The sequence below is a fragment of the Arabidopsis lyrata genome (genome assembly GCF_000004255.2).
Source record: "Arabidopsis lyrata subsp. lyrata unplaced genomic scaffold ARALYscaffold_7, whole genome shotgun sequence".
NCBI classification, from domain to species: Eukaryota; Viridiplantae; Streptophyta; class Magnoliopsida; order Brassicales; family Brassicaceae; genus Arabidopsis; species Arabidopsis lyrata.
This window is the reverse complement of record NW_003302549.1, coordinates 1,581,851-1,602,969: the sequence shown is the minus strand read 5'-3', so window position 1 is coordinate 1,602,969 and position 21,119 is coordinate 1,581,851. Positions and strand designations below refer to the sequence as shown.

The 21,119-nt window shown below is 36.3% G+C and overlaps 6 protein-coding genes and 1 non-coding gene across 7 annotated transcripts; 5 read left to right on the top strand and 2 right to left on the bottom strand.

The window, feature by feature from the left end:
- The first annotated feature begins 594 nt into the window (after positions 1-594).
- LOC9303053 (thioredoxin-like protein HCF164, chloroplastic) lies at positions 595-2,315 on the top strand. The gene is made up of 4 exons (XM_021017239.1): positions 595-873; positions 945-1,181; positions 1,261-1,364; positions 1,848-2,315. Exons 1-4 carry the CDS (start codon positions 718-720, stop codon positions 2,128-2,130), a joined length of 780 nt encoding a protein of 259 aa, XP_020872898.1. The 5' UTR covers positions 595-717; the 3' UTR covers positions 2,131-2,315.
- Positions 2,316-2,322: 7 nt separating this feature from the next.
- Positions 2,323-5,119, bottom strand: LOC9303052 (protein misato homolog 1). Its single transcript, XM_002866934.2, has 7 exons — positions 4,776-5,119; positions 4,542-4,643; positions 4,410-4,455; positions 4,194-4,272; positions 3,728-4,064; positions 3,396-3,636; positions 2,323-3,290 (listed from the first exon to the last, which is right to left on the bottom strand). Exons 1-7 carry the CDS (start codon positions 4,845-4,847, stop codon positions 2,479-2,481), a joined length of 1,689 nt encoding a protein of 562 aa, XP_002866980.1. The 5' UTR covers positions 4,848-5,119; the 3' UTR covers positions 2,323-2,478.
- Positions 5,120-5,461: 342 nt separating this feature from the next.
- On the bottom strand, positions 5,462-7,349 carry LOC9303051 (transcription factor HHO5). Its single transcript, XM_021017238.1, has 5 exons — positions 6,914-7,349; positions 6,666-6,826; positions 6,272-6,578; positions 6,093-6,169; positions 5,462-5,995 (listed from the first exon to the last, which is right to left on the bottom strand). The coding sequence occupies exons 1-5, from the start codon at positions 7,137-7,139 to the stop codon at positions 5,702-5,704; spliced, it is 1,065 nt and encodes a 354-aa protein (XP_020872897.1). The 5' UTR covers positions 7,140-7,349; the 3' UTR covers positions 5,462-5,701.
- A 5,176-nt stretch (positions 7,350-12,525) lies between these two features.
- TRNAE-UUC lies at positions 12,526-12,597 on the top strand. The gene has a single exon. It is a non-coding gene; the product is annotated as a tRNA-Glu (tRNA).
- A 71-nt stretch (positions 12,598-12,668) lies between these two features.
- LOC9305084 (pentatricopeptide repeat-containing protein At4g37170) lies at positions 12,669-15,039 on the top strand. Its single transcript, XM_002868967.2, has one exon. It carries the CDS (start codon positions 12,749-12,751, stop codon positions 14,828-14,830), a length of 2,082 nt encoding a protein of 693 aa, XP_002869013.1. The 5' UTR covers positions 12,669-12,748; the 3' UTR covers positions 14,831-15,039.
- Positions 15,040-16,265: 1,226 nt separating this feature from the next.
- Positions 16,266-18,969, top strand: LOC9305083 (L-ascorbate oxidase homolog). Its single transcript, XM_002868966.2, has 8 exons — positions 16,266-16,496; positions 16,602-16,711; positions 16,826-17,099; positions 17,301-17,400; positions 17,501-17,846; positions 17,970-18,335; positions 18,421-18,499; positions 18,574-18,969. The coding sequence occupies exons 1-8, from the start codon at positions 16,347-16,349 to the stop codon at positions 18,772-18,774; spliced, it is 1,626 nt and encodes a 541-aa protein (XP_002869012.1). The 5' UTR covers positions 16,266-16,346; the 3' UTR covers positions 18,775-18,969.
- Positions 18,970-19,867: 898 nt separating this feature from the next.
- Positions 19,868-21,069, top strand: LOC9305082 (methylesterase 9). Its single transcript, XM_021016580.1, has 3 exons — positions 19,868-20,393; positions 20,474-20,608; positions 20,701-21,069. Exons 1-3 carry the CDS (start codon positions 20,040-20,042, stop codon positions 20,980-20,982), a joined length of 771 nt encoding a protein of 256 aa, XP_020872239.1. The 5' UTR covers positions 19,868-20,039; the 3' UTR covers positions 20,983-21,069.
- The last annotated feature ends 50 nt before the right edge of the window (positions 21,070-21,119 follow it).

Sequence of the window (21,119 nt, the reverse complement as noted above, 5' to 3'; positions counted from 1 at the left end):
AAATGGACATCTAAAAGGGGTATTTTTGAAAAGGAGCACACCAAAAGAGGTATTTTTAACAATTTCCCTTATAAAAAATGTTTTCAAAGTTAAGTTTTTAAATTTAAATATGTTGATTTAACTAAAGTTTTAAATATATATAATACTTTTTATTTAAAAAATTTAAATGTTGAATTTCAAAGATGTGAAAACAAACTAAACTTGATATTATATCCTGAGAATTTTCTTTTATCCGTTAGTGGTATAAGTTCAATCTGTTTCCACGTAATGTAAATTTAAGACTATATTTTTTGTTTTTTTTTAAATAACTATTTTTTATATATTAATGTTTGAATTTATAACTAAATATTAAAGTTTTGATAAATACTTGTTTTACTGTTTTCATATTTTATTTAATCCCATAAAAGCATTATTATAAACCCATTATGTTTCAATACATTTAACAATTAAGTATGTGATTATGTTGCTCCACCAAAAAAGTATGTGATTATGTTTCTAATAAAAATATGATTTTTGAATATAAAGAGTTCCTCATTTCATATTATGTCTCAAAGGTTAAATCTTTTTTTATTATTATTTTTCCGCGAAATAACAAAAAACGTGTGGTTCGAATAGCTTGGTTAGACGAAGAAGCTACAACACTACGATAATGACGATCTGATGAAGTAACCTGTAAATTCAACAGTTTTGTCATCTCTCTCTCTCTCTCTCGCGACGATGGCTCGCTTAGTCTTTTCTTTAAACCTTCCATCTAGTCATGGATTCAATCTCAGTCCTCGAAATCATCAATCTTTATTCGTTACCCAAACAGGAGCTCCAAGATTTCGTGCTGTTCGTTGCAAACCAAACCCAGAATCTTCCGAAACCAAACAGGTGAAAATTTCGATTTTTTTGAAATGGGTCGACGGCAAATTAGCTAAAGATCTAGCCTTTAACTGATTCAGGAGAGATTGGTAGTAGATAATATTGGTGAAAGTTCAGCTGCGTCGAAGGAAGTGGAATCATCTGTTGCTGATTCTTCTTCCTCTTCTTCTGGATTCCCTGAATCTCCCAATAAGGATATCAATAGAAGAGTTGCGGCTGTTACTGTAATTGCGGCTTTGTCGTTATTTGTATCGACAAGGCTCGATTTTGGGATTTCCTTGAAGGATTTAACCGCTTCTGCGTTGCCTTACGAGGAGGTTTCTTCATCTATGTTTTTTGAACTCATAGAATGAATTAATACGAATGCTTAGTGAGTTTTATGAAATGGATTGTTAGGCTTTGTCGAATGGGAAGCCGACAGTGGTAGAGTTTTATGCAGATTGGTGTGAGGTTTGTCGAGAACTAGCCCCTGATGTTTACAAAATCGAGCAGCAATACAAGTAAGTAATGGTCTTGAAAATGAAGCCTCTATATATATATATGAGAAAGCTACAGCGTTGAAGATTCTAGTTGCAGAAGAAACTTAATCTTGTCTTGCCTATGTAGAATCTAATGAACAAGCTAAGATTCTGGTTACAGAACAGACCCACTCTTGTTTTTGGTTTGATTTGGTTAGGGAACTTGTTTAGAAATGGATTGATTATGTAGAAGCTAATGAGCAAGCTAGAGCTTTGAAGATTCTAGTTGCAGAAGAAATCTTATTTTGTGTTGGTTTTGATCATTAATGGATTAGGGAACTTCTTTAGGATTGGATTGGCTATGTAGATAGATGCTAATGAAAAGGGTTGAGCTTTGAAGATTTTAGTTGCAGAGGCAAACCATTTAACCTCATGTTAGTTTAATGGAATATGGAGCTTTTTAGACATTAATTTGACAATTTTTAGCCTAAAGTTGAAGTTTACTTGTGGTGTTGTGATTCGCAGGGACAAAGTTAACTTTGTGATGCTAAATGTGGATAACACGAAATGGGAGCAAGAGTTGGATGAGTTTGGTGTTGAGGGTATTCCTCATTTCGCCTTTCTCGATAGAGAAGGAAACGAAGAAGGTAATGTGGTCGGGAGGCTCCCGAGACAGTATTTAGTTGAAAATGTAAATGCGCTTGCAGCCGGGAAGCAATCAATTCCTCATGCCCGAGCTGTGGGACAGTACTCAAGCGCCGAGTCTCGTAAGGTGCATCAGGTTACTGATCCTTTAAGCCATGGATAGAGGGAGTGGCATCACTATCATGGTTCTGGCAGATGATAGAAGCTGTTTCTAACTCTATAGTGCACAAAAAAGTAGACAGGAAGTAGCAGCAATGTTTCAAATTGATCAAAAGAATCCCCCATTGGAACTATAAATGTTGATATGTTTGGAGTTGATATCGGTTTATTCGGGTTTGATATTGCTTCTCTCCTATGCCACCAATTTCAAATCAACTCAATTGCTTCAATTTCTCTCAAGGCACTTACAGGAAGAACATAAGTCAATCAACAACAGGTTTGACCAAAAAGTTCCAAACCAAACCAGAGAAAATCTTTAGAGATGATACAACATATTAGTTTTAAGACATAACTAATCTGAATCCGAAGATTCCAAAAACTGAGGATTCAGCTCAGATACCATTTTTGACAGATTCTCCCTCATTTCTTGCAATTCTTCTCTCCCAAATCCCCATGCCCTAACCACATCTGATCCCATGGCTCCCCATTGGATCCCAAGTTTCTCTAAATTGCCCATTCTAGTTTCCAAAAATGGCAAAACTGCACTCGAAGATCTCCATCTTGTTGCTACTGGTATGGAGTGAACATCCAGTGAGCCTCTGAACAGAGAATCCGAGACCGGACTGCTCAGTATCTCACCTTTCCTCCCAACAAGGTTTCCAAATATAGAAGGAAACGGTAATGGTACCGGAAGAGGACAACGCGAGACCGAGAGATTGCAAATCAACGGCTTCCCTTTGGTTGTTGCCTGTTCGTAAGATGCATCAACCGCATTCTTCACTTCTGAAACCAATGCTTCTTTATCTTCTGATCTAAGGGCTCCAAGTATACACATTGACTCAACCGCTTGATCGTCTTCTACATCTTCAGTTACTTCCGGTGTTAGTGCTTGCAAACTCGTTAAAAGGGTATTCTCTAATTGCTTCCCTGCTAATGTAGGAGCTGGCATTGCAGAGTCTAAAATCGACACTATGTTTTGTCTACCACGACCCGTTAAAAGCTGTACAAGTGTATTAACATCCATAGAATTTGACACTTCACTTGAATCTGAGCTAGTGGGTTGCATTCGGAAAGGGATTGTGCTTGAATGTAGAGCAGCGGCGTACACTGCACTGCTTCGATAAGGTTTCTCATCACCGAGATTAAGAAATTTTGATGCTTTACCTTTAAAAGTCAACATAAATGATAAACAAGACACACCAAATCGTCAGTTGCATTGGGAGAAAATCAAAAGATTTTTGTTTCAGTGAGAGTTAGGATGTTGCGTACTTCCGGTCAAGGATGGTAAACCGATCGGAGTGAAGAGTTTACAAAAGGATGAGAGTCGAGAAAACGATATCGCATCGTGAAGCTTGTTTGTAACTGTCTTTTTCGGGCTCATCTGTGACATTGGGCTCCTTACGGAATATAGCAATACAGGTACGTTCGTGTACTCATCTGCCATGTTCTCAAGGAAATCCGCTGCTACAGCGGAAAATCCTCCCGAATCATCCACAAGGAACTTAATACCCTGTAATGATCATTAATGTAAACTATTTGTTAGAAAGTAAAACAAGTTGGAAAAGAAAAGAAAACAAAAAAAAAAGGGGTAAAAGCTTAACCTGAATATGATCACACTCTTCCACGAAAAAACGGAGTCTGTCACATATTTCCTCTCCACGTGAAGCCTCAGAGAAAACGTCTTTACCAATTCCATAATTGTTAAAATCCTGAGAGTCCATCCATAATCCGTTCAATTCGTATAAACTTTGAGGATGATAATGGGATTTGGAGAAGTCAGTCCAACATTCAACTCCCTCATCTAAGCATCCAACAATATCTTTGTCCTCAATCTCTTTCGCCTTTTCTTTACCCACTTTCTGTTCTTCCTCATACAAACTTTGCAGAAACAAGTTCCTCTTTCGAGGTTCAGATCTCTGAGTATCAACATCTCCAAACCTACAAAGACACATAACTGATATTCAACTAATGCGAAACTAGAAATTCTATCATATCACCCTAGTGAAAGAACAAGCTTTTTACTCAAAATTTATATGCACTAAGACTAAATTTATATGCAATTCTGACCAGGTTGTTGAAGAATCTGATCTTGATGAAGAACCCTCGTTGTAGAGGGTACCGCGTGAGCTCATGGTGCCTAGTGACCCTGACAGAAGAAACATATATCCACCATCTATATATCAAATCCAGAATCTTGCTTGTTCTAAGTTCATTGGAGTTCAATAAGAAACTAAGAAAACCAAATTCGAATGAACACATGCCAATCAAGCTAAGATTATTTACCTTTCAAGTTGACTGAAACAAGACGAGGAGTGTATGTAGCAACCCCCTGTATAAAGTTCCACCACACAAACATTTAGATTTACAAAACAAGTGAGATTGATCAAAGTCAACGAAATCTTAATCATCTCTCACCTGCAGGGTCTCACCGGAGCGGTAGAGAACGTCCATGTCGAGATTATGGCTTCTAAAGATTGGATCGCTTTCTGGGTCACTAGCCAATCCGAGCAATTCATCCTACATTTCAAGTCAAAGTCCTCAACTTTAGCAAACCCAACGATTAATAGCCAAAAAGACAAACACTTTTGTAATGAAAAACAGAGACAAACAAAACCCAGAATCCATTTTAAACTGAATCGGAGCAGAGACCTGGAAATTCCAAAAGTGAGAGCCGACGAAGTTTGCGAATTCTCCAACTTGAATAGTCACAATTTCTCTCATGGTTCTTTAATTGGAGAGTAGAAAGAAACTAACAAGAGGTCGGTTCTTAGCTCACGGCGTAAGAGCTCCGGTGATTGCTTAAACCCTTAAAGGTCGTCGAGCCTTGGATTCGAAAAGTGGTTTTGTCAATGACAAAAAACAAATGTGAATTTTGATGAAGACGGTGATGTGGCCCGTGAGGCCCAGACCTTAAAACCAAAGATAACCGGGTGGCTAAACCGGGTGGGGTTAGAACCTAATCAATTTGAACAAAATATTCGATTGACAAGAAGCTTTTCTAATTTCCACTAAACATGTAAATCTCGTGGAATTAATAAAACTACATCAAATCAGTGGAGTTGATTTTTATATATACATATCAATTTCCTTCAATAGTGAAAATTGTTATCTTGTCGTTTTAAGACGAAAAATCTTATCTTTTCGTACGATTTTATGCAATAAAAAATTCTTATTTTTATTCTCAGATAGATTAGGTTAGATTGAAGAAAACGATGTCTTATAGAGAAAAGACAAAGATTGTGATTTTCTTCATCCTACTTTTAGCTTCCATTTACCGAGTTGGTGAAACTAATCAAATGACTCCTTCATTCACATGATTGAGAGAGACTGTAATAAGTAAAAAAACAAAATCTTTGATATTTGAGTTTACCTTTCTTATGAAGTAACAAAAAAACAAAAACACAAACCAGAGGATTTTGATCACTCTCTTCTATCTATTTCCTCTTGCAAAAAAAAAAAAACCTCTTCCTTATTTCAACTCTCATGTTTACATCTACAAAAACTCCCGAACAAACTCAAGTTTTGAGCATATATAACATAAGTTGGTATGATTATATCATTCACTAGGCCGAATTTCAAAGCTCAAGATCCAACACTTGTCTCTTCTTCTTTGTTTCATCATTTCTACAGCTACTACGTCCATCAGATTTCTCCTCCTCTTCTTCATCCTCCTCCTCATCTTCCTCTGAGCTATGACCAACATTACTACTGAACAACCCTCTTGCAACAAGTGGGCTTTGTGGCGAATCCGACCTCGACAAACTTATTAAGCTCTGTGATTCTCTCTCTGACAACACACCGGGCTGATCCGACGATGACAAAGTCTTTGTCGGATGCAGCGGATGCTTACGGATATGCATTCTATATTTCTGCAATACAATTTCATTTCACCTCACTGTCAAAACCATTCATTCATTCATTCACACATCAAAGTTTCTAATGGTTAAAAAAGATGAGAACTTTTACTTGTAAATGGCTCTTGACTTCATCATTGGTTAAACCATCAACTTTCATCAAATCTCTAATCTGCTTTGGTGTAGCCACTGTCTCACCACAACAACAACAACAACACAACACAATCTCAATATAATCAATCAATCAAAATTTATGCAAAGTTGGTTCCTTTATTATGGTTAAGGACTAACCTTGTGGCCCTCCAAGCCTGTGAAGAGCATCAACGAATTTACGGTGAAGTTCCTGTGACCATCTCCTTCTCTGCTCTTTCTTCTGAATGTGATGACTCTGTGAAGAAGGTTTGTTGAACTGATGATGATGATGATGATTCTGCTCAATTCTGCTACAATCCATCATCATGTCTGATGTTGGAGTCATGAGAGACAGAGGAGCTGGTGGTGGAGGAGGTGGAGGACGGTTAAATGGCAGAAATGCCCCTCCTTGGTTACATGTCTGAAATGGGTTCTGACTCACACACCGATCTTCTTCTTCGTTTGTCTGTCAAAACATGATCATAAGATCAATTCACACAACATAAAAAAAAAAGGGTTTGATTTTTGATTTTGAATTGTGAATTCTAATTACCGATTGCAATTGAGAATTAGGGTTCGAGATCCATAACTGGGCAGAGCTCATCCAGCTCTTCTTATCAGTTTCCGGTTTTGCCCCTTCACGTTCATCGAATTTCCCATTTGATGCCATCACTGATGACCCTTTTCTAGCCTCTTCATTCAACGCCTCAATCGCTACACAGAGAAAAACAATTTCTTTAACAAAAACACGAATCGATTTGAGAAGATTAAAAAAAAAAAAGGAGAGATTTTTAAGATTACCTTCGTTCAATAAGAGCATGCATAAAGGGAGTTCTCTTTTAAAAGCATCGATTTTTTTTCTCTCTTCCTCTAATTTCCCGACATAACCATCGATTTCAGACAGTTTCGAATGATGGTCTTTGATCCTCGACACTTGATCGAGAAATTGAGATAAGGGTTTTGGTAAAGAGTAGATAGACAAATTCAGATTAAGACCCATCCTTTGATCTGTTTCTGTTTGAACCATTCGGATAAACGGACAAGATAAAGACAAAGAGAAGCAGCTTAAAGACGTATATATAGAAGAAGAACAAGAAGCTGAAGAAGAAATGAGAAAAAGGGATTAGGGAAGAAGATGAAGGACGCGGTGAATCGTAGCCGCTGTAAATAAGTGGAGACTTTGAGGGTGTTTTTGTAAATTACAAAATTAGATTTATCTTTAAATGGAACAAAGAATCTTTTTGTGATGCCCGTACACACGCGGCGAATCGTTACACTCACTTGTATATTTATTCTCCTTTTTTTTCTTTAAGGATTTTTTTCCTTTTAATTCGGCTATTAATAATATTACAGTTTTCAGTTTTGGGAAACTTGTTATTTTTTTTTGTTTTAGTGCTTCCCATTCAAGATTCTCATATTCCTGTTATCCTGTATTTAATATTCTTCCAAATTATAAAAAAATAAGAGGATTGTGAAGAATCTATAATATTGTACAAACACTATTTTCTGCATAAGTAGTGTGGTTTCAGCCTGTGCAAATTCCACTAAATGTTTTGTTTTGGATAATTTAAAAGGAATCTGTTGCAAGACTAAAAATAAAAAAAGGGAAAATAAACCAGATAACACTTTTAAATCAGGAATTAACAAAATAAAATTATAACTAAGAAAGATCAAATTTATTAGTATAAAAAATAACAAATTTTGTACTTTTGAAATCAAATAAGATTTTATAGTAGCTTATAGTATAATACATAAAATTTTATTTCCTTACTTTAACAATTACAATATCATTCGTTAAATCTTTTTAGTTTCGCTTATTTAGTAGTGTAAAAGCCAAATGGAAAGATAACATTTGTTAGTTTTGGCTATTTTCTTATAAAAGTTGCAAACATATTCTATAAAAAAAACATCTTACTTACTGTCTATTTTGATTTAAAGAACAAGAAAATAATTTAAAAAGATGTTACAAGTCAAATTAAAAGTAGATAAATTACATTTTTGGGTAAAAAAATTTACGTCTAAAATAAAGAAAATTTAGACTACGACAAATATTGACTTTTTATAACCGAAATGTTATGAACTTGAAAGTTATAAATTTATAGTCAACAATTCAACATGATATGAGATTAAATATTGATAGTATAAAAAGGTATGTACCACGCAAATTGAAATTGAGTATGAATAAAACATTTTAAAAACAATCATCGGGTATAGTTCTAAACATTGATATGTCATCATTTATATACAAACCCGCTTAATACATGTTTAAAATCACATCGTCAAAAAGAACTTCGCAAGACCAACAATTCCGGTACGGACCATACTGACATACTGTGTAGTGTGTATGGCCTATGGATACATCATACATGTATTTGTATTTGTATCTCAAACACATAGCTATACTCAAATCTCGGTTTCATGGGATAGAACCCTCAACACACTCGTTTAACACGATCAAACATTCTAACTAAACAATTGGGTTTAACTAAACGATTTTCTTAGAAATAATTAATCTTTAGTAGTATAGGATATATTCGGAAAAACGGTCTATTTCCCCACGAGAAGTATGCTTATCACGCCAGATAGAGCCCGTTCTTTGACCTCGGTCTATATGTCCCCAAAAAATAGTTTTCAACTTATATCCCCATAAATTCATAGGTTGAATCCTATTTCTCCCTAAAATAAAAGTTTTCATCTTATTTACACACAAACATTGGTTTTGTTTGGTTTACTGACTGCTTACCAAACTAACGAAAATACTTAACCGGATTAAACCTAATCTAAACCAATTCTGATCCAATTACAACTAATTGAACCCGACCCAAGCAAACCCACCCAACCCAACATCCTTCTTCACCCGTAACATACCAATTCTTCTTCTTTCTCTCCCGTAATCTCTCTATGTTCATCTTCTAGCTTCACTCGCTCTCTTCTCCATAGCTTAACCTTCCTTCAAAAGCTGTACTTATGAAACCTAATTTATTTCTCTCCACTTCCATGGATTTTCTTAGATCGGCGAATCCTATTTCCAGTTTTTTTTAATGTATTTAAATCCTTTAGATCTGAAATTTTTGCTTTGTGTTCACCATTTCTCTACAAAATTGATGGATCTATTCTCTAAATTTTGATTACCAAACGTTTCAGTTGGTGAAAGAGATCAAACCACCGTTATTTTATAAATCGATTTATCTGGGTTAGAAATCGATCTGAAATCGAATCATAGACACAAATATATGACCGTAATTAACAAATTGAATCAACCCAAAGGTAGATCTTGATGATTCAAATCAAAATCTAAAGAAAATTCTCTACTTTTAAAACAATCAAGACCAAATTCAATCGAATTAAAACAACGAGAGCATATCCATCACCACCATCTGACCTGTAATCAAATTCGATTCTTCTAGAATCATTGCTAAACTCATTTTTCTTTCCCATGGTATAAGTTTCTCTAACGATCTGATCTTGTTTGAGATAATCTTACGTTTGTTGAGACCGCCGTCGTTTGTGTGGGACGAAGAAGCCGTCGGAGATCCGGAGGTTGTTGAAGAAGAAGACGAGTGAAGAAGATGGAGATTCAGCGGTCACGGCGGGGACGCTAATTGAGGTTTTCTCTGGTTTACTGAATATAGAAGAGCTGGTTCTTGACGTAGGGAAGGATGTGAAGTGAAGCATAGTGGCCATGGCGTAGCTTTATAGACATAGAATTCTAAATGCAAGAAGCTAAGAACATTGAAGCTAGGACAGTTCCAAGGTGTTTGCTCTACTACAGAATAGAGGAGGTTCGACGGCGTGGCTCTATGTGGAGGATTGCAGTCGTTGTCGATTAAGAATTCCGGCGAGGATGTTGTAAGTTGATTACCATCGAATTTGATTACCATCGAATTTGATTATTGGTTAATTACAATGGATTTCTCCAATGAGCTTTTGTAATTTTGATATCAAATTTATCAAAATCGTTTGGTTGTTTGAAGAATCGGGTGAAGAAGAAGATGATATCGGACCATTTACGGGTGGGTCATATTTTAATTCAGTTTAGAATCAAATTTTAGTGGTTTGGTATTCGGTTTACTTTGGGTTTGAAGCGCTAACCGATATAACCCAGATTCGGGGACATTTAGCTAATAGAACTTTCGATTCGGAGGGAAATAGGAATAGAACTTTTATTTCATGGAGATATGGACCGAGGTCAAAGAATGTGCTCTATCTGGTATGATACGATACTTCTCGTGGGGAAATAGACCGTTTTTCCGATATATTCGCTTTAGTTTGTCTTATCGAATAGACAATTATATTAAACTTTGCTAACACAAATTAATTACTAGCTGTATTAGAAATCGACACATATCGGTGTATATATGTGATTTTAAAAAAATGAAGTGGTCAAAAGATCTCTTTATCTTTTTTTACCACACGTCCACACGCAACGTCCATTTACGTTCACAGTGAGCTAAGTTTAAAGAAATCAAGTAACTATTGTTTGTTTGTTTTTTTTTTTTTATAACTCAGGTGTCCGGTCCCACCGAAGTTGGACAATTAGCGTCGTGTCCAAACGGAGCTGACGTGGTCTTGGAAGCCTGCAGCCACCATGTGAATTCCGCAGTAGTCAGGAATCGAACTTAGGTGGTGGTACCCCCAGCTGGAGGCCTTTTACTACTAGAAAACAACTCATGGTTTGTGTTTAAACTTTATAGCCCTTTTAATGGTTTTAGTTGCTTATCGTGATCGTATTATGAAAAAGTTAAAAAGAAATCAAGAAACTAGGTTGAATTCTTATGTAGCACCATTAGTTCTTGCATAATTATTTCGATATTCATCCATGTTTTTACTAATCAGAACTTACATCGTTAAAACTGAGTTACATCTCAATATTATTCTATGAATAATATTAAAAAAAAAAATCAAGAACACTAGCAATGAGCAAAAAGGATCTTTCGCATAATCCAATATTGTAAAAGATCTATAACGCAAAGCAACTTTATTCCACGCTTTTTCCTGCTAGCCAAATACAAATTTCTTTCAATTTTATAATAGCATTCAATTTTCCGAAATATTTTGATTCCTAACAAAAAATACTAGTATTCCAAAACACGGGAAAACGGCCTTTTTTCAACCTCAACTATTTGTAGGCGGGTTTTTCCAACCCAAACTATTACCCCTTGTCGATTTCAATCCAAACCCAAAATTAATTTAAAATCGAAACCTGAACTAATGCAAATGAGCCGATTTCAACACGACGCAGAACGGTGTTAGTTCGGAAGTTAACGGTTACTCAACCTTGGGTAATTCTCTCTCTACAACATTCATCAAACTTTGAAAATAAAATCAAATAACTTTGAGAACTGTTAACTTCCGAACTAACATTGTTTCACGTCGTGTTGAAATCGACTCATTTACATTTGTTTAAGTTTTGATTTTGTATTATTTTTGGGTTCGGGTTGAAATCGACTGAGGATCATAGTTTGGGTTGGAAAAACCCGCCAGCAAATAGTTGAGGTTGAAAAATGCCGTTTTCCCTCCAAAACACCGTAGCATGTAAAATGTCTTAAGACCTATAAACAATAAAGACCACAAGGAATCTAACGGACGGACCAAAAGAAACGGCTCACTGTAAGCCAACTAAACCATGACACGTGTCCAATTAATACAGATTTTTTTCATGAGAATCGTTTTTTTCTTTGAAAGAGGAACTGAAACGTCTCGAGTTTGTAATAAGTACGTCGAGATTTTGATACCGTTGATTGATTAGATTCTCCATCGTGTGGGTTCACGACACGTGTCCCGAACCTTTTTTGAATTATTGTTCTTACAAAAGTTGTAACAAACGATGGCTTTTGCTCTGTCTATCTAATTTAAAGATAAGGTTCTTCGTTTCTATCTGCCAGAATCTAATGATATCTTTGGTTGATATAAGTAAGAATCCGATGGCTTGATTGTTAACTTCGTTTCAGTCATATAATTTTAAAATATTTGTCATCAATAATTGAATCTTATATAGTTCAACTCTTGCTTGAAAAATAGACACTTATTTTAAAATAGAAAGATTTTATATATGGATTACGAACTAAAACTCTTTGATCAACTTAAAAAAAACAATCAAATTGGTGAATGATTACCTATATATATTCTAGTCGAATAAATGTATCTAAAGATATTTATTGGTAATTGGCAAACAATGGATGTTTATAGTTTCAAAGATTCTTTCATTCTCTACAACTAAAAAGTTGAATGTTTGGATGGTCTTAGTTTTATCTTGTAAAGGTGAATGAATAATCAAATAAGATGCTGTTTTCTAGTGACAAACAAGGAACAATGAGTGATTCCATTTCAAAACAAATAAAATAAAACTGATTCGGCAAAAATTAAATATAACTTGGGATAATATTTGTCTCATTAATAGATAAAATAACAAATCCGATGTCGTCCAGCGGTTAGGATATCTGGCTTTCACCCAGGAGACCCGGGTTCGATTCCCGGCATCGGAGATTTTTTAATTTTATTTTGTCTTTTAAACAAAGACTTTAAAACCTTCCAAATCACTTAGAAGGTTTCTTTAAAAGGTAAAACAATCGGTGGATCTCTTATGTCGCCGCCGACGAGATCTTTGAATTTGAACCTTTTGTTTTGGTGAAGAAGATGATGAATCACTCAAATGCGAGAAAGTTAAGCACTTTTCATGGATTGATATTCAAGAGCAACCTATTATCCTCTTCTTACGCCTCACAGAAGCGATTTTCAGATAAAAAGTTTTTCGATTCAAAGCTCGAGGACGGTGGTGTTGTGGTGGAGCGATTATGTAGAGCTAATAGATTTGGTGAAGCCATTGATGTTTTATGTGGACAGAAGCTTTTAAGAGAAGCTGTTCAACTTCTGGGTCGAGCAAAGAAGCCACCTGCTTCTACTTATTGCAATCTTATTCAAGTTTGCAGCCAAACACGCGCGCTTGAAGAAGGTAAGAAGGTCCATGAACACATTAGGACTTCTGGGTTTGTACCTGGGATTGTTATATGGAACCGTATTTTGGGAATGTATGCGAAATGTGGTAGCTTGGTTGATGCACGAAAGGTGTTCGACGAAATGCCGGAGAGAGATGTGTGTTCGTGGAATGTAATGGTTAATGGGTATGCGGAGGTTGGGTTGCTTGAGGAAGCGAGAAATCTGTTTGATGAAATGCCTGAAAGAGATAGTTATTCGTGGACGGCTATGGTTACAGGTTATGTTAAGAAGGATCAGCCTGAAGAGGCATTGGTTCTGTATAGTTTGATGCAAAGAGTACCGAATTCCAAACCCAACATTTTTACAGTTTCCAGTGCAGTGGCTGCTGCTGCTGCGATTAAATGTATCCGTAGAGGGAAAGAGATTCATGGGCATATCGTTCGAGCTGGTTTGGATTCAGATGAGGTGCTCTGGAGTTCATTGATGGATATGTATGGAAAATGTGGCTGTATTGATGAAGCAAGAAATATCTTTGATAAGATAATTGACAAAGATGTTGTGTCGTGGACATCAATGATAGATAGGTATTTCAAGTCTAGTAGATGGCGAGAAGGGTTTTCTTTGTTTTCTGAGTTGATAGGTTCTTGTGAACGGCCTAATGAGTATACTTTTTCTGGAGTTTTGAACGCTTGTGCTGATCTCACAACAGAAGAGCTAGGGAGGCAAGTTCATGGATACATGACAAGAGTTGGGTTTGATCCCTACTCTTTTGCATCAAGCTCTCTTATAGACATGTACACGAAATGTGGAAACATTGAGAGCGCAAGACACGTTGTTGACGGATGTCCTAAACCTGATTTAGTTTCTTTGACTTCTTTGATCGGTGGGTATGCCCAGAATGGGAAACCTGATGAAGCCTTGAAGTATTTCGACTTGCTCCTCAAATCCGGCACAAAACCTGATCATGTTACCTTTGTAAACGTCCTCTCCGCTTGTACTCATGCCGGGTTGGTCGAAAAAGGACTGGAATTCTTCTATTCTATAACAGAGAAACACGATTTAACGCATACTTCTGATCATTACACTTGTCTTGTTGATCTATTAGCTCGGTCTGGAAGATTCGAACAGTTAAAAAGCGTCCTTAGCGAAATGCCGATGAAACCGAGTAAGTTTCTATGGGCTTCCGTTCTCGGTGGGTGTAGCACTTACGGAAACATTGACCTAGCAGAGGAAGCGGCTCAAGAACTGTTCAAGATAGAACCCGAAAACCCTGTTACTTATGTTACAATGGCTAATATCTATGCTGCAGCAGGAAAATGGGAGGAAGAAGGGAAAATGAGAAAGAGAATGCAAGAAATAGGAATCACCAAAAAGCCTGGTTCAAGCTGGACCGAGATAAAACGGAAGCGTCATGTATTCATAGCAGCGGATACTTCGCATCCAATGTATAACCAAATAATTGAGTTCTTGGGTGAATTGAGGAAGAAGATGAAAGAAGAAGGGTATGTCCCCGCTACAAGTCTTGTATTGCACGATGTAGAAGATGAACAAAAAGAAGAGAATCTTGTGTATCATAGCGAGAAACTTGCTGTTGCGTTTGCGATTCTATCGACAGAAGAAGGAACGGCGATTAAGGTGTTTAAGAACTTGAGGTCTTGTGTGGATTGCCACAGTGCTATTAAGTTCATATCGAAAATCACAAAGAGGAAGATAACCATAAGGGACTCTACTCGGTTTCATTGCTTTGAGAATGGACAATGTTCTTGCAGAGATTATTGGTAACGAAAAAAAAAAGATACATCCACTTTAAGCCCTATGATTAATTTCTAATACAGTTGCAAATTAGTCAGAGAGTCATAGAAATTGTAAACTGTTTTTAAAGATTTATGTTTTGTAGAACCTTAATGTACGTATAATAACCATCGGAGAGACTAAGGAACAAAGGCATGAAACTTCCTAAATTCCAAAAGAAAAGGACGAATCCATCAATGGCTCTGAAATCGATTTGCTAGTTTCAAGACAAGTTTCGTAAGATGAGGACTGAGGAAGCATGCATACACATGCGTGTTGGTACAAATTTTGCGTTTATATACATATTATGTCGTATAAATACTTTAGGATATATAGATTCACATGGTACAAGCGATCTTAACTAGTGCTAACGAATTCATGTGTGATTAATTAGAGTTTCTTTCTATTCCCAATATGTGATCTCTTCTAGGGATGCATCACCATGTCTCTCATGGTTTCGACCCAATCGCATTTGGTTTGACTACTTCACTTTCTTTTAATTTTATAAGTTTACAAAAACTAGTTAATGCTAATTGGAATCTCGTGAGATATAACTTAGAAGCACACTCTTTATGTTTTAATTAGTTTGAGAAATCAATTATATGTGCTCGTGATTCGTTGGTTTTCTTAATTATAGATTCTTTGTGCATATATCAAATTGGAAAGTCAACCTATATATTTAAACTATTTTACGTATGAGGGAACACAGAATTTAATCATAGATCAAGATCTACTTTTCCAGACTCCTGTAATCTATTTTTCCCCCTTTTAAATGTAATTTATAAATTCCAAAGTCAAATCTCAAAACACATTTTTTGTTATTTCCTAAAAAATTTGTATGCACAACTACCAAGTCATTTGCCACCTTATTTTCTTCCCCATCAACATAGTTTTGACTTCTGATAAGAAATTCCAAACTTAAATTGCATAAGCTATTAGTGTATAGATCAACTATATACTGGATTAATTACTCACTCAAAATTAGTGGGTCAAATGTAACACTTGGTCCATCTTCTTCTTTTATTCGATATAGAAAAATGGTTATTTACTCTATTGCCAAAAACAGAAGAAGGTTATATATATTCTCTTTTGACATAAAAAAATTTGGTTATATACTCTTGCCGACAAATAAAACTTGGTTATTTAAGTAATCCTAGTAGTACGTACGCATATGTATGATAATATTAATTACAAATCTCATATATAACTAAATCGCGTAAAATTTTAAATAAAAAGTTGTCAAGGCAAGCATTTTGCATGAAGTACGCCTTAAAAGAGCAATTGAGGCTTTTGTGTGATGCATGGGGATTCACGTCGTCCTCGCTGACAAAACTTAATAATATACTAACACACACTTAGTCCCATCTCTAGCTTCGAATATGTATATAAGATTGTCCTTAGGTGGAACCCAAAACATATACTCACAGACAAACAAATAGTCTAGTTCTTGATCTTGAATCTTGTAGAGAGAGAGAGATCAAGATTAGATTCTATTCGTCTTACAAAAATGAAACAGACCAATCTGCTGCTATGTAAATTATTCATAGGAACCCTGTTTTGGTTGGGCTCTGTTTTAGTTAATGCAGAAGACCCATATCTGTTCTACACTTGGACTGTTACTTACGGCACACGATATCCTCTAGGTGTTCCTCAAGAGGTATGAATACATATGCACTTTGATTTTTTTTACGTATATATATTAATTTTCGTTATGAAATATTGACATTAGTTCATGCAATTTCTATATTTTGGTACGGTCTAGGTCATTCTTATCAATGGACAGTTCCCTGGTCCAGCGATTGAAGCGGTCACAAACAACAACATTGTTGTTAATCTCATTAACAAGCTCGACGAGCCATTCCTCATTACCTGGTATGTAACTTTATAACTGATATTGTGCTATGTAACTAGATAACTGATTGTGCTAATTGCGCTTAGACAAATATGAAAAAAAATCTTTAACACGGTTTTGTAATATATGTGTAGGAATGGAGTGAAGCAGAGGAGGACATCGTGGCAAGATGGAGTATTGGGAACAAACTGTCCGATCCAACCAAACTCGAACTGGACTTACCAGTTTCAACTTAAAGATCAAATCGGTACTTACACTTACTTCGCTTCCACGTCAATGCATCGAGCCAGTGGTGCTTTTGGTGCTCTCAACATTAACCAGAGAGCTGTTATTACGACTCCTTATCCAACACCCGATGGAGATTTCACCCTCCTCGTCTCTGACTGGTTCTCAAATATGACCCACAAGGTACATACCAATACAAAGCCTATATACATGCACTCAGGATCGTTTCAAAAAGCCTATGTAAATGAATTAAAAGTAAATTTAATGTTTAAATTTGTATATATTCAAATGAAAAATCATGTGCTAATATGCATCATGTGCACACATAAAAGCGTCATTGTATTATACACTAATGTTTTTCTTAACTATTATTGTGATCACTAGGACTTGCGAAAAGGGCTCGACGCAGGCTCTGTTCTTCCTCTTCCTGATGCTCTTCTCATCAATGGAGTCTCTAAAGGTTTAATCTTTACCGGTCAACAAGGTAATGCCATCACATAAATCCATCAATATCAGCCTTTAATTTTACATCATGCATGGTCTTGTACTAAGTCTATGTATTTAATTTCATTGTCTATCTTAAGGTAAAACATATAAGTTCCGGGTATCGAATGTCGGTATAGCGACATCGATAAATTTTAGGATTCAAAATCACACAATGAGCCTCATTGAAGTAGAAGGCGCTCACACTCTTCAGGAGAGCTATGAGTCGCTTGACGTCCACGTTGGTCAGTCCATGACCGTCCTGGTCACTTTAAAAGCTTCTGTGAGGGACTATTTCATCGTGGCCTCAACCCGGTTTACTAAACCGGTACTAACCACAACCGCGAGTCTCCGTTACCAAGGCTCCAAAAACGCTGCATATGGGCCCCTCCCCATTGGTCCTACTTACCATATCCATTGGTCTATGAAACAAGCAAGAACCATAAGGTATTCATACCAAACCGAACATAACCGAACCAAATTGAACCGTACAACTCTAGATGAGTTTTGTTTAATTTGACCCTTTTTTTGTCACTCTGTTTAATTTGACTTTAACTTTCTGATTTTTAGGATGAATTTGACGGCAAATGCTGCAAGGCCAAACCCACAAGGATCATTTCATTACGGGACTATACCGATAAACCGAACTATAGTCCTAGCCAATGCGGCCACATTGATCTACGGGAAACTTCGGTACACGGTAAACCGAATATCATACATCAACCCAACAACACCATTGAAACTCGCCGATTGGTATAACATTTCGGGCGTGTTCGATTTCAAGACAATCATTAGCACTCCAACAACCGGACCCGCTCATTTTGGTACATCGGTTATCAACGTTGAACTTCATGAGTTCGTCGAAATCGTTTTCCAAAACGACGAAAGATCAATTCAATCTTGGCACATGGACGGTACTAGCGCCTATGCTGTCGGGTAAGCAAGCACCTTGCCCTCTCTTATCTAAACCGGGTCCGGTTATTCATAACTTAAACCGTACGTAATTGATTATTTTTTTCAGATACGGATCAGGAACATGGAATGTGACCATGAGGAAACGTTACAACTTGGTTGATGCTGTTCCAAGACACACTTTTCAGGTAATAATAATCTCTATTTAGAAACAAAACGATTGCATATTCTAAGTAAAATAACGATGATTGTGTGTGTGAAGGTGTATCCGTTATCGTGGACAAGCATATTGGTGTCATTAGATAACAAAGGAATGTGGAATCTTAGGTCACAAATATGGTTGAGGAGGTATTTAGGACAAGAGCTTTATGTTCGTGTTTGGAACGATGAGAAGTCTCCCTACACTGAAGCTGAACCGCCTCTTAACGCTCTTTATTGCGGCAAAGCCAAACGTCCCATTTAGAGATTTTTTTTTTCTTTCACGTTTATCATTGTTATCTTTTCTACTGAATTAGGTCACAATTAAGTGGAGTGGGAAAAAAAAAAAGGGTTTGTTGGGAAAGTAGTACGTTTATTTTATTGTCACAAAAGGTAGTCAACACGGAAAAGCAGCAAATTGATTTTACAATAAAAAGGACAAAATAAGAAGGAAGGAAAACACTTTCTTTTGTCTTATGATTTTTTATTTTATTTTTTTTGCTCCCTTAAAATTCAGATTGTGTTCATGCATCTAGACCACATTCCTGAATTAGAAACCAAATTTGATACTAGAACTTCTCAGTTTGAAATCAAATATTGATGTAAATGAAACTGAATTCAAACCAATCCTAACTAGTCATCACCCTTGTTCTAAAAATCGGCCGCCTAGGCGCTGATCGGAAGGGGACCACGGCGATTTTGTCCAAATCGGTTAAAAAAATCGGTGATCCGATTTTTGTCCGTCTAGACCGCCTAGGCGTCCGCCTAGCCCGCCTAGACGGTGCCTAGCTCAATTTTTTTTTCTTTTTTTACATTTTTTTTTTTGATCTAAAATTCAAAACGTCCCACTTATATTCATAGTTTGTATAAAAATCATAAGTTTGACCTTAAATTCTTGTTTTTATGTGTTTAATGCAATTTTAAAAACAAGATTATATAAATTTCTTATTTATAATGGATTAATATGTTTTTAAAACATTAAATAGCCCTAAAACTAATTCCCGATTAATCCCCGTGTAATCTCCGATTTCTTTGCTAGGCGCTAGGCGCACCCTCACCGCCCGACTAGCGCCTAGCGATTTTTTGAACACGGGTCATCACTTATCAATATGCCTTTTAAAATAATTTCACATCCATATGAATTAATTTTTGCAAAATCTCATAGATTTTTATAATGTGAAATTCACCAAAGAAATTTATTACAAAATTTATCTTTATCTCACATTATTTTTCAAATCCCATCAATCAAATCACCCATTTCAGTGGGCAGTAATGGAATTATTTCTTAATATTATTAATCATTGATTTCTTTCTCATTTTCAGATTTGACAAAGACGTTTTGTCGGTAAAAGAAAATGTATTCATTCAAAAATTCTAAAAGTAGATAGATATAGCCACGAAACAGAGTGGTTGACTGACAATAACGAAGAAAGAATCCAGAACCGAAATCTATAACACAAAGACATTTTAAAGCAAAACACTCACGAAATAAAAGAAAGCAACACACTCACGAAAGAAGAAACAGAGAGGATGAAGCATTATGTGCTTGTTCACGGAGGCTGCCACGGCGCGTGGTGCTGGTACAAGGTGAAGCCGATTCTGGAACATTCCGGTCACCGTGTCACGGTTCTTGATCTGACGGCGTCTGGTGTGAACGTGAGCAGAGTAGAAGATATTCAGACTTTGGAGGATTACGCTAAACCGTTGCTTGAGGTTCTTGAATCGTTTGGCTCGGATGATAAAGTAATCCTCGTCGCGCATAGCCTTGGAGGAATACCAGCTGCTCTTGCAGCCGACATGTTTCCTAGTAAAATCTCTGTTGCTGTCTTCGTTACTTCTTTTATGCCCGACACAACGAATCCACCTTCTTACGTATTCGAAAAGGTACATTAAGTTATTAGGGTTCTTTTTCATGTTTTTAATTCTGAGTCATTTTGATCATTAAGATGTGACTGAAAACGCAGCTTATCGGGAGCATTACAGAAGAAGAACGTATGGATCTCGAGTTGGGGAGCTATGGAACAAGTGAACATCCTCTAATGACTGCTTTTCTTGGACCTAACTACTTAAAGAATATGTATCTACTTTCTCCTATCGAAGTAAGTCTCAAGAAAATGCCCTGCTTTAACCAAAACATAACTGGGGACTTTTTTTTTTTTTTTTTGATGAATGATTGTTTGTTGATTGTTAGGATTATGAATTGGCCAAAATGTTGATGAGAGTTGCACCGGCTATTACTAGTAACCTTACGGGGACTAAAAGCTTAACGGAACAAGGATATGGATCGATTAGTCGTGTGTATATTGTATGCGGAGAAGATAAAGGTATAAGTGTAGATTTCCAACGATGGATGATCGAGAACTCTCCGGTTAAAGAAGTGATGGAGATCAATGATGCAGATCATATGCCTATGTTTTCCAAGCCTCATGAACTCTGTGATCGTCTTCTAAAGATTGCTGATAAATATGCGTAAGCAAGACTATGTATTAATACCCTATACCAATAATTTTCATTGGAATAAGATTTTTGAAAACAAAAATAAAATAAAAATTCAAAACAATACAATTCCATTACGATACTATCACTGTATCACTTTCCATCATTCACTAT